This window comes from Mobula birostris, chromosome 8, assembly GCF_030028105.1.
Source record: "Mobula birostris isolate sMobBir1 chromosome 8, sMobBir1.hap1, whole genome shotgun sequence".
Lineage (NCBI taxonomy): Eukaryota > Metazoa > Chordata > Chondrichthyes > Myliobatiformes > Myliobatidae > Mobula > Mobula birostris.
The window spans coordinates 62,465,296-62,479,049 of NC_092377.1; the positions used below are offsets into that span (position 1 = coordinate 62,465,296).

The window sequence follows — 13,754 nt, forward strand, 5'->3', positions numbered from 1 at the left end:
AAAATCATTGGGCAAATGAGCTACTTTATACTCATCGAACAAATTTAATTTCTGAGGGCAGAATCTGAGTTGCTATAGGGGCACACTGAAATAGCTATGACTTATTTTTGAAGCCAAGGTTTAAATTATTTGCAGTGTGCCAAGAGATTTGAAGAGCTGAGAGGCAATGGAATCATGCCCCATATTTGTGATGAAAACAAATGTGAAGAGAAGCCATCTAAATCATTGACCACATATATTAAATCATCGCTTTTGGACAATGAAGATGATGAAAAAACTCGGTTATCTGTAGTGCAGAACAGCACTTCCATATCAGGTTAGTTATGTCTGCAAGGAGTTTTTCTTTTATATTTCAAGGTTTTTTTTCATTAACTGATTCTTTATATATACTATTTAAATAAACTAAGCTTGTTGAACAGGATAAAATATTTAGAATATTTATTTGGATATCAAAGGTATGGATTCATTTTCATTAATTATTTTGTTGAAAACATGAACCTTTATTTTTATAGTTTGTGGCTTGCTGAATAGTGCCTGAAAACCACATAGCATCGTAGAGCACAGAAAGAAGCTATTCAACCATTTCTGTCTCATTTGATACTTTGAAATAATTTTCAATCCAGCTCTGCAAATTTCCCCTTTTTAATTATACATAGAATTTCTCTTATACCTTTTATGTTTTATTCTAAAACTCCATCAGATGTTGCAAAACCAGACCATAACAACTTGCTATATTTAGAAATATTCTAATTTCTCCTTTGGATTATTGCCAATTATTTCAAATTTGTATTGTTTGGTTACAGACCCACTTACCAGTTTTTCCCTTTACTGTTATCATTACTTCCATATAATTTCAGGGTGTAGTAGCACTTGAGGTTTGGACTAATGGTCCAAAAATATTAACTTTTAATACTGCCAGAGTAACCATGAAATTTTGAATTTCACTAATTAAATAATGTGGAGTAAAATCTATAGTGATTGTTGGAAAGATGCTGTTGTTTCATTGAGTTCTTTCAGAGTAATAACGGTCAAATTTATCCAGTCTCATCTACCTAGCTTCAGACCCACAACAATGTAGTTGGATCTTAACTACCCTCATAACTGTCCTTGGAATGGATAGTAAGTGCTGGCTTTGCTAGCAACATCCATACCCCATGATAGAATTTGTTTTAAAACTCCATTAAATTTCCTGTAAACTTTGCTAACACTTATCCTCAAAGAACTTCCTCCAAGGTCAAATGCACGAGTAAGTGAATGTACAGGTGCATTGAAAAAATTACTTACAGCAGCATCAAGTACAAACATTCACAAAAAAAACATACATTATGCAAAATGACACAATGAATGCTTCAGATTCGAAGACCTGAAATAGTTTTACAATAACTTGGTATCCTTTGGGCAGCCTAATAACACTTTGTCCAGCATTGTCTTCAAGAATCAATGAGCTATATGTTTAAGGGTCTAGAAGCTCCAGTTCAGTCTAATTCAATGTTGCTCACATTTGAGGAGAGGTAATTCTTCCTTTACACCATGCTGGAGCTCAAAATCTTAGGATTTTGATTTCCATTTTCTGTTTTCTGTAGTTCCCTCGTTTAAAAAAAATGCAGTAGTCAAAATTAAATTTAGTGATAATATTGGTTATTGGTTAGAATGAAGGTCATTGATGATTTGTAACATACATTCTTGATTCTTAAAATTTATTTTAATTAATAAGTGAATTATGCTTGTTAAATTTTGAATTTGGTAATCTGATTTGACACAGTGATCTTTGGTTCAGTATGCCAACTTTGTAGTTTCATCATTTTTGAATATTCAAGGATGAATTACTTTGTCTTCAGGAAGAAATTGCACGCTAAAGGAAAATGGTTCAACGGATAAAGGTGAAGACAAATTAGATGAAAGCCAAGGGTAGGTAACAATGAAGTATATTCATATCTGTCAGGGAAATAATCAGGCCTTATTGAAACATAATGGTGGATAGTACCTACCTTTAAAATAATTAACAGAAACAAACATTATCAGACATTTGAAATGGGGGATTGCTTTACAGGATTTAGGCCCGTGTTGGTGTCTGCAAGTGTGTGAAAATTAAAGTGATCAGAAACTGACAACACCATAATATCTAGTTTGTTCTTGAATAACACCATGACATCTAGCTTATAGTACAGTGATGTGTATGGAAATGGCTGATTAGACCAGTCTGGGCTCATAGCTGCTTTCACACAGCTGACAGAGTATTGGGAGGCTGTTGCATTAGTCATTCTTGATTTTCAGGTGATTCTCTTTTCCTCTTTGTTTCCCCTATTCTAGCTTTTTCATATAAATGAGGAATGTTTTTAATGTGGGTATGCCAAACAGGGCAGTCCAGTGCTTTTAGTTCCCAGTGGTGTGTGTCAGTGTTGAAGCTCTTCAGAGATATCCTAAGAGAATTTCTTCTGTCCACTACATAACCATTTTCCCTTGGTCCGTAACTACCTAGGGTTTTATTACTATTTATTATTTATGGTACAACTGTAACGAAAACCAATTCCCCCCCCCCCCACGGATCAATGAAGTATGACTATGACTATAAAGTAGTTGCTTCTGTATTCTGTTATCAGGCATTCTTCTGACATGTCCTGCTGTTCTGATCTGTGATTCTTTCAGCGCTGTAAATGCTGAACAGCTTTAATTTTTGACAGAATCTGTGTGTCAGGAATCTTGTCTTGCCACTCAATGTGGAATATCCTGTGCAGACAAGTTATGTAGAATTGATTGAGCAGTCTGGCATGTCTGCTGTCTACTATCCATGCCTTGCAAGCATACAGTAAAGTGGGTATGATAACAACATAATCTTTTTTTGGCTTGGTCTGTGAGATGATTCCTTTTCGTTCCCACAGTCTTCCAAGCTCCTGTCCAGTGGCACCGACCTCAATAATAATGACGTGTTTTGAGTAGTTGGTCACGAACTGCATTAAGTTCTGCCTTCCTGCTATGTTGAACCCCTTCCAGTTTGCATATTACCCAAAACAGTCTACTGATGATGTGATAGCCTCTGCCTTCTACTCAGTCCTGTCCCACCTGGAGAATGGTATCTCCTACATCAGAAGGCTGTTCATTGTCTTCAGTTCAGCGTTCGGTATGATCATCCCTCAGAAGCTGATGGGTAATCTGTCCCTGTTGGGTCTCAACACCTCCTTCTGTAACTGGATCTTGGACTTCTTTATGGAGATATCTCAGTCAGTTTCTGTTGACAGCAACATCTCAAGCTCAATCAAGCTAAGCATCAGTGACCCAGGGCTGCGTGCTCACCCACTGCTCATGCATGGCTCACTGGATCTAGCACTAACCACTTCTTTATGTTCACTGATGACGCAACGGTGATTGGCCTCATCAGCAACAATGAGGAGAGAAGCAGAACAATGCAGAGAGGAGGTAGATTTGCTTGTGAACACAACAACTTGATCCTCAACATGGACAAAACTAAAGAGATGATTGTGGAGATAGATACAGGCTGGCCACTCCCAAATGCACATCAACAGCTCCTGACTGAAAGAGAGGAAGGGGTACCAAGTTTTGGATGATGTCACCTGGTCCCTCAGCACCACCTCTTTAATCAAGAAAGTACAGCAGCACCTCCACTTACCGAGGAGATTGAGGTGAGGAAGGCTCCCCACCCCCATTCTATCTACATTTTACCAGAGCACCATCAAGAGTGTCCTTGACCAGCTGTATCACCATCTGGTATGGGAATTATAAGGCAACTAACCAGAAGACTGCAACGGATTGTGAGGACTGCTGAGAGAATCATTACATTTTTCTCTTTCCCACCCCACCCATCCAGGACACACACCAGAGGCGCTGTGTTCACAGAGCCCTCAGCATTGTCAAGGACACCTCCTATTCGTCCCACGATCTCTTTGACCTTTCTACTGTCAGGCAGAAGGTACAGCGGTGTAAGAACAAGTACTGTTAGGCTGGGTAATCGCTTCTTCCCCGAGGCTGAGACCTCTGAACACTGCAACCACCCAGTACATATTATTTATGACAGCACCATTAGCAGTACCACTGGCGTATATTTAACTATATGTTGTATATGCACTCTTTGTCAACTTGTACATCTACAGAATACATTTTTACCTGTTAATATTTTATGTGCTGTAATGATATATGTACTGTATTTTTCAACTTGGTCCCTGAGGAATGTTGTTTTGTTTAACTCTTTACATGGGTAAGACTACATGACAATAAACTTGAACTTGACTGTACTACTATTGACTTCAGCATTGACTGATCTTGAGAAAGTGCTGCTTCTTAGTTTAGATGTGGAGTTTGGAGAAAATGAGCCTGTAATCTGTCCAACAAGCTGCACCCCACATATGGCATTATTCAATCTTGTGTCTTGCTTATCTTTTCTCCTAACAATAATGTCGTCCATTAGATACCAGTGCTTAGTGCCTGGATGCATCCAAAAAGCTTTGTGATAACTTGGTTGATGGAAGATGGTATTTGGTTATGATTAGGTCATCCGTCTTGCACAATTTGGGTAGCGGTGAAAGTATAACATTTTCAAACTTCGATTTTGCCTGTGGTCTGTTGTAACTCTTGAACTGAAGTTGCCAAGAGTGGTAAATTTCTTTGACCTAGTTACTCCTGTGATCAGAGTCCCGATCTTCATGGCACCATAGTAGTGTAGCGGTTAGCACAATGCTATTACAGCTTGTGGTGTCAGAGTTCATTTCCGGCATCCTCTGTAAGAAGATTTGTGTGTTCTTCCATGTGTGCATGGTTTCCTCCGGGTGTTCGGTTTCTTCCCACAGTCCAATGATGCACCGGTTAGTGGGTTAATTGGTCATTGTAAATTATGCTGTGATTCGTCATCGTCGTGGCTATCCCTCGAGGTCAAGGATGATGGTCTTCGTTCTGAAGAAGTGGACCACAGAGTGAAGACGCCTGTGCGTGTATTTGTTTAATGTGTATTTGATGTTGCACTCCAAGAAGTACACAATACTTCACAAATCAAGGCGGCATCCATGATTTAAGACCTCCCCCCCCCCCCCCCATTACTCAGGACATGCCTTCTTCTCATTGCTACCATTGAGGAGGAGATACAAGAACCTGAAGACACACTCAACATTTTGGGAGCAGCTCCTTCCCCTCCACAATCAGATTTCTGAATGAATAATGATCCCATGAACATTACCTCACTTTTTTTTCCTCTTTTTGCACTGCTTACTTAATTTGTACACTGTATATAATTTCTTCTTGTAATTTAGTTTATTTTATTATTATGTATTGCAATGTTACGCTGCCACAAAACAACAAATTTCACAACATTGAAAGTGATATTAAACCTGATTCTGATTCTAAAGCAGGCATATACCATGAGTAAGTATCAGAATCAATCAGAATCAGGTTTTTTATCACCGGCATGTGACATGAAATTTGTTAACTTAGCAGCAGCAATACTTAATCCAGCAGAGAGAAAGAAAAAAATGAATAAAATAAAACATAATAATAAATAAACAAGTAAATCAATTGCATATTTTGAATAGATTATTTAAAATGTGCGAAAACAAATACTGTATATTAAAAAAAATGAGGTAGTGTCCAAAGCTTCAATGACCATTTAGGAATTGGATGGCAAAGGGGAAGAAGTTGTTCCTGAATCGCTGAGTGTGTGCCTTCAGGCTTTTGTATCTCCTACCTAATGGTAACACTGAGAAAAGGGCATGCCCCGGGTGCTGGAGGTCCTTAATAATGGACGCTGGCTTTCTGAGACACCACTCCCTAAAGATGTCCTGGGTACTTTGTAGGCTAGTGCCCAAGATGGAACTGACTAGATTTACAACCTTCTGCAGCTTCTTTCAGTCCTGTGCAGTAGTCCTTCCATACCAGACAGTGATGCAGCCTGTCAGAATGCTCTCCACGGTGCCACTATAGAAGATTCTGAGAGTATTTGTTGACATGCCAAATCTCTGCAAACTCCTAAAATAGCCACTGTCTTGTCTTCTTTATGACTACATTGATATGTTGAGACCAGATTAGATCCTCAGAGATCTTGACACTGGGGAACTTGAAGCTGCTCACCCTCTCCACTTCTGATCCCTCTATGAGGATCGGTATGTGCTCCTTCATCTTACCCTTCCTGAAGTCCACAACCAGCTCTTTCGTCTTACTGACATTGAGTGCAAGGTTGTTGCTGCACCACCATTCCACTAGTTGGCTTTGTATAGTCGGCCATTTTCTCTTAACAAAAGATGTTGGAGGTAAAATGATCTGTTTATCCTCCTTGTCATCCTGTTTGATAAATGAATTTGCATTTTAAAATGATAAAATTTCAGCTGAAAGGAATTGTGTGCTGTGAGAACAGTGTAGCAAAGGGTGTTATAGTGAAGAAGTATGGATAGCCACAGGTTTTGATAGTCATCAGCACCTTTAAGCAATGTAGCTAAATAATCTGCTTCCCCAAGCTATGAATATGATATTTAAAAATGAGTAGTTGCGAAAATTAAAAATTATAAATCTAAAGACCACTGAATTCCTTCATTTTCGTTCCTGATTCATGGGAGTGTATATAAACATGACTAAAGTCTGGCGAAACTTTCCAATGCCTGCTGTGATAAATTGTATAAAAATACTATCTTTTGAAGGACAAAAATTTGGTCAAATGAGCAGCAAAGTGCTAGTAAGCACCTATCAAATGTCATAATTTCTTTTTAACATAAAAGATTTAGAATTAAAGCAACTCCAAATCACTTGATTTTGTAGAATAATTGTAAGTTATAGAAAATGTAACTATTTTTAGAGGTGTCTTTTCAATTTGCTTGTATTTTTTCTCAATAGGCCTAGCGTGGTAATTCACGTTTGTGATGAAGCCAAAAACTTGAAGCGTGATTTTGTTTGCCCTCGGAATTTGCTCGTCAGTGAGATGAAATATTTTGCTGAGTATCTCTCTGTAGATGCACAGCGTTGGCAAGAAGTAGATATTTCGGTGCATTGTGATGTCCATATCTTTGCCTGGTTGATGAGCTATGTGAAGAAGAAACTAAAGCATCAAGGACAGGCTGAGCAACCAGAGCTCGGTATGTATGAGGATAACATTGTAACTGAATATTTGTAGATTGGAGAGCTTGTCATAACTTTCAACTGATTTTCTTCGGTATTAAGGATTTATGTAGTTTATAGTATATTTTATCTCAAGGTAATGTACTGTATTTACAATTGGATAATGGTGTACACTTCATGTTCAATTCATACACAGTATGTTACCTTCATGTTGTCTTCTAATAATTTCTTAAACCCTTATACAGTAGTGTTTTCTTGCCTGGTTTATTTATTTTCTTATTGCCAGGTTGTGCCACATACTCACATTTGTTCTTAAGCATCCTCTCACTGCCACATTTCAAATAGTCAGCCTTCACCATCATTAAGTATAGTAACTTAAAAAATAGGAACAGAAGATTGTTCATAATTTAATTTTCAAACATGGGTTAGAGCTTCGTTGAAAAGACATTTCCCACGTAGAAACATCTATATACTACTAAAACTCTCATGCTCTGTTTGTCTGTTTGTGACCTCCAATTAGCGCAAACAGTGCATTACAGCGACAATTTTTTTGGCTAAATCGAATTAAAATGCACTAACTTACAGAATGCAGGCAAAGTGCAGGGTTATATATTCGTATAAAATTGCTCATTTGCCAAAATAAACAGGCTCCCTTTTAACCTGAGACCTGATCGGCCATCATGGAAATTGGGACGCGACAGCCCAACGCATGTGCACAGCCCGTCTCAGCAGCGACACCTACTGGAGCAAAAGGGCAGGGCAGCTCTATTTCGCGGGGTCACATTCTGCTAATCACCACCATCAGCATGTGCAGGATTGGGACAGATCTAACTGCCACCCATCAATAAGAGATAATTGAATCTTATTGTAATGACGTACTTTGAGACACCCATAAGACCCTTTGCTGCAGTCAAAAGACAGCAGTGACTATATCACGTCCATTTAGGAGAGCGTCAACCGCATCATCAAGAATAATCAGCATCCTTTGGTGTTACTGCTTCGTATCTTCTATCCAGCATTAGGGTAAAAAAGAATGGTCAGCCTAATTATGCCGCGTGGAAAGGGAAGGGGGATATTATGGTCAAGAGATGATGCCAAATGTCGTCGGGAAGCGGCAAGGAGAGGGAGAGAACAAGAATTGGGTGAGGCCAGGGCCGCACGACTCCAGGATCAGAGTCAGGACAAAAAAAGATGAGAGAAGAAGAGACAGAAGTGATGAGGCATGTACATCTCCCGGATCAGAGACAAACAACAAACAGCAGAAGAGCTGAAGAGATGGGGGATGAAAGAGCTGCATGTCTCCAGAAGGCTGGCAGATAAACCAGAAATGATGCCATCAAAAGTGTCCTTCCTTAAATGAGGAGCAGCTATATTTGCTTTGCTATGCATCGTTCTTCTTTAATAAACTGAGGTTTTCTACTTAAGTTTCCAAAGCAAAACGATACCAGTAGCATTCAGGAAAATTTAATGTTTATTCTGGTCACATCAGACTGCACTACCCTTCTCTCAAAGGGTGCCCCAGCAGGTCACCCCGTTGTCTAGTATGTATTAAATTTGATTCCTTGCCTAAAACTACTCACTGTGTGCCTATCTTTGTAATGTGATGGAAGAATGTGGTTTTATGAGTGAGGTATAGATCCAATTTCTGTGCCCCTTGAAGTAATTACCAAATTATGGTTGCTGTCCTCCATTTTTTCATATTTTTCTTCAGATGGTATATCAGACTGACACAGCTTGTCTTCATAGGATCAAAATGTGGTATTTGTACTTGGTAGAGACGTTCTTGAGTGAGTTAGTGTTGATGGTATGGTGGAGAATTATTTGTGAAGGGTAAAATAAAACTTGGCTATATTATTGATGTTAGAATTTAACATTTTGTTTTGCTTGTTCTTTTGCATTCAATTTGGTTTAAATATTTTCAGTTTACTATTGCTGTTTTCTTTGGTTGCTCCACATTTTAACATTATTAATGTATGTTTATGGGCAAATTGAAGTAATTTTGGCATTCTGTGTACCAGTCCAGTTGCTGCTTCCACATTTTGTGGTATCATCATTTATTTGTTGATCCATATTTTTATTCTGTTTAGTTCTCCTATGACCAGCTGATTAAATACAAGAGAAGGCCAAATATAAATCCCCATGAAATACTTCAGAATGCAGTCTACTTCTGATTACTCAAAGTTGTTTGTGCTAAGTGATTCAAATAATTCAATAACTTGAATTAAGCTGTCAATTTTGCTTCACTGCAATGTGAGGATTTGGTTTCTTATTATTGTAACACGCTGCAAGTCTTGAATGCTCAGGCTGTTACTTTTGTATAAATTTTAGTGTCCGAAGGAACTGACACAATCATTTGATTAAACTATCCTTGCTGATAACCTAATAATACAATTTTGAGACCCTGTAATATCACTGCTGCAATATGGAGACAGAAAAATTATATCACTATATAGATCTACTAAAGGCACACATTTATATTTTACTGTTAAGGAAGGTATTCTAGCTAAGTTTTTAATAGTTAATATGTGGTGCTCTTTATGGAGGAAATAGAAACTAAAGCTTCCCTCTGATTTTTCTTTTTGTTTTAAAAAAAAGTATGTCAACTGTACTTTTTTCCATAGATGCTGTCTGGCCTGCTGAGGTCCTCCAGCATTTTGTGTGTGTTACTCGGATTTCCAGCATCTGCAGACTTAATCTTGTTTGTAACTTTTTATAAAATAGGTTTGATTATTCTCAAACAATGAATTATAATAATGCAACAATAAACCTGCTACAGATTTTTGAGTCAGATGCATAAAGCATTTTATGGGCCTTCGAAAATAAAGTATCTAGCATTTTATTGTTCTGAAAATTGATAGCATTAATTATTGCTTGAATTGATTATGACAATTACAAATGACCTATTTACCTATCATCTTGTGTTTATGAAACTTACAGTTACAATTTGTGACATTTATGGAAATTTTGTTTTCCATTTCTTTTAGAGCCTAGTAATGTCGTCTCAATTCTCATTTCATCTGAATTTTTGAAAATGGATTCCCTGGTAAGTATATTTTTAATTAATTACTAATGTGACAAATATAATCTGATTTGCAAAAATCTGTCTTTTTTTCCTATCCTCTTATTTTGCAGAGTCATACATAGTAAAAGAAAAAAAGTTTGCGTATACTCACTGCCTTTCACATCTGTTGAAAGGTATCCATTTGCACTTTACCATTTACAAAGTGGTTTGAGTTGGTCATTGAGGTAATATAGGAAACTTAGCAGTCAATTTGAGCAAGATAAACCATCAAAAGCATGAGTAGATGATCTATTCTTAGATTATATTGATTTAGGACAAAATACTTCCCCTTTGAAATATTGTCATAAAGTATTAGATTATTCTGCATCCATTTACGAGATTAGTCATACGAATTTATTTTAAATATTCAGTCATATGATTTAAAAATAAATGGAGTGGTATCTGTTTGTGGTTGATAATTCCACCTTTATAATATGTACCCTAAGCTTAAATGTTACGGATATTTACAGTATCAGTACATTTTTGAATAGTGCCTTTTATATGATTGGCAATTATATTTACGTACTGGAGTGAATGCAGGTAAGGCTTCCATTCCCAGTACAGGCAGTCTGGTCTCTGTTAAGGATAATTCAGAAGTAACATGTTAGTTATACTGCTCATAGGCATGAAATCCATATGGCGGTTTTCCAACAGCATCACATCAACATTGTCAACTGTAGCACAATTGGTAATCTCTATAATTCTCAACCACAAAGTTGGGGGCTAAAGGCTTGTACTCAAATGTAGAACAGTAAAATAATGTTCCCCAATTGGATGTAAAAGATCACATAGCAATATTTCAAAAATTAGGAGGATTAATTCCAGTTTTGTGGGCAATAATTTATTCATTTTGCAATATTACTGAAAAAATATGCCATCTGGTCATAACACATTGTTACTTGTGGATACTTCTTGTATGCACAGTGACTGCCATATTTTCCAAAATAAATCACTTGCCATACTTTAAAAGTATCAATTGACCTTAAAACATTTTGGGATATTCTGAAAGAAACATGATAGATTGTGCAAAGCTTCCTTTTCAAGTCTCTCAAACATAGTCAATTCTTGCCCTGCAGTAGGAGCAGAAAATACTGCAAGTATTCAACACATTGAATCTGGAGAGAAAAGTAGACTTGATGCTTGCAGTCAATTTCTAGCATCTGCAACTGTTTTCAGGTTTATATTGGCTTCATAAATGACATTGCTATGGTATACGAAATATTGTTTTAATCACAGGTACAAATACCTGCACTCAGTGGCCACTTTATTAGGTACAGGAGTGGAACACGGTGTGGTCTTCTGGTGCTGTAGCCCATCCATTTCAAGGATTGACTTGTTAAGCATTCAGAGTTGACTTTCTGCACACCGCTGTTATGATGCATGGTTATTGAGTTACTGTTGCTTTCCTGTCAGCTTGAACCAGTCTGGTTATTCTCCTTTGACCTCTCTCATTAACAAAGCATTTTTGCCCACAGAACTGTCACTCACTGGATGTTTTATTTTGTTGCTTTTTTTTTTTTTTTTTTTTACATCATTCTCTGTAAACTCCAGAGACTGTCGTGCATGAAAATCCCAGGAGATCTGCAGTTTCTGAAATACTCACACAATCTTGCCTGGCACCAACAATCATTCCACAATTAAAATCACTGAGATCATATTTCATCCCTCTTCTGATGTTTTGCCTGAGTAACAACTGAATCTCTTGACCATGTCTACATGCTTTTATGTATTGAGTTGCCACTACATGATTAGCTGATTAGACATTTGCATTACTGAACAGGTATACCTAATAAAGTGGCCACTGAGAGAATATACTACACTAACTTGGAATAGATAATATTCCAACTTTAAATTTACTATTATGTTTAATTAGGATTGTTAGCAAATTTAAGAACAAACTTCTTGTGCTCATAAATAGATATTAATAACAGTTCTTCAGCTCTAATGCAGTTTTAAATTACATTGAAATATTAGCTGTATTTGTTATATTATGAAGATAAAAATAATTCGTGCTGTATTTATGCAGTACCATGGGCACCACAGTAGCATAGGGGTTAGTGTGACACTATTACAGCTCGGGATGTTGAAGTTCGGAGTTCAATTCTGGTGTCCTCTGTAAGAAAGTTTGTACGTTCTTTTCATGTGCGTGCATTCCCTTTGGGTGCGGCAGTTTTCTCCTACAGTCCAAAGGTGTACCGGTTAATTTGTCATTATAAATTGTTCTGTGATTAGACTAGGGGTTAAATCGGTGGGTTGCTGGGCAATGTGGCTTGGTGGGCCGGAAGGGCCTATTCTGCATTATATCTCCAAATAAATCAATAACTAGATAGATAATATCTAACTAACTAGCTAGCTGCAGTGGCTTGAGCATTATAAAGTAAATTGACAGTATCATCATTTCATTTTATTGTGTTGGTTCCTAGGTGATATGGCCCTAACTTATTTTTATATGCAAATATTCAACTTGAAGCTATTACTTCAACCGACATAAATGATCTTTGACTTGAAGCTGAAGTAACTTAAATCTCATTTAAGATTATAGGTACCAAATTATAAATGTCTTGTGACTGCACTTGAATATTTTGCTGGTTAATCATGGAGTACCATGGAGAAAGTTCATCACCCTTTTCTCCTCTTTGTTTTGAGCTTGGTACATGGAAATGGGTGGTTTTTAATATGACAAAGAGCAGAAATAAAGGCTTTATTGCAAAATATATACTCCAAAATAAAGCATATTGCTTTAATGATAGTCTTTTTAAATGTGGTGTTGATGTTAGTCATCTAATATTGTGAAGTGCTAGAGTTTGCAAAGTTCTGTTGCTTCTCATTCAACTGAAGCAAGTAGATAAATAAGGTTAGGGTAAGGAGATGGATGCTGAATGATTCATCCTAATTATTATATTCAGTGCATTTTCTATATTTGCTCTTTGTTGCTTTAGGTTGAAGAGTGCATACAGTACTGTCATAAAAATATGAGTGCCATCGTAGCTACTCCTTGTAATATGAACTGCATCAATGGCACCCTAGCCACATGTATTATTGACCTCTTCACACATAATGAAGCTGATGAAGTAAAGGACAGAAAAGATAAATTTAAAAGGTAACCTGAAGTGTAAAATTATAGTTACCTGAGAATATTATTAGCTGAAACACGATATGCGGTTACATTAGATCCTTGAGTAAAGTCTGTGAGTTGGATGGTGATATTTTTCCCTCCCTTTGTGGATAAAGTATGTTTTGCCTTACGTAAACAATGCACCACTGTGGTCAACATCAATTACAGTGCATCACAACTAAAATGTAAAACAGATTTGCAGTATGATAACTTGATGTGTGTTCAGATCTTGGCTTTTGCTAATTCCCAACCTCTTGGTCCTAGTCTGTGCCATTCTTCAATTGTACTTTTTCTCCTTCAGTGTTTTCGGGGTAAGTTACGCATATTATTATTTTCATATTAAGCAAGCATCAGATAAAAGAATATCAGGTTTTTTTTGCTGGTAACAATAGTCTTTGTTTTAATAAATAATTCTGATGGCATATTTTTAAATATTTGTCCTTTGGTGTTAATGTGCATTAAATAGAATCAATACAGTGTAGATTAGCTATTATGAAAGATCAAAATGCTACGTTAGGACATGTTCCTCCT

General features: G+C 37.0%; 1 protein-coding gene across 1 annotated transcript in view; it reads left to right on the plus strand.

Moving 5' to 3' along the window:
- The window catches only part of sanbr (SANT and BTB domain regulator of CSR), a 60,003-nt gene that overhangs the window by 1,856 nt on the left and 44,393 nt on the right, over positions 1-13,754 (plus strand). The window contains 5 exon segments of the mRNA XM_072265299.1: positions 136-316; positions 1,839-1,908; positions 6,826-7,064; positions 10,032-10,090; positions 13,048-13,208. Of these exon segments, the coding sequence (XP_072121400.1) occupies positions 136-316; positions 1,839-1,908; positions 6,826-7,064; positions 10,032-10,090; positions 13,048-13,208 (710 nt within the window).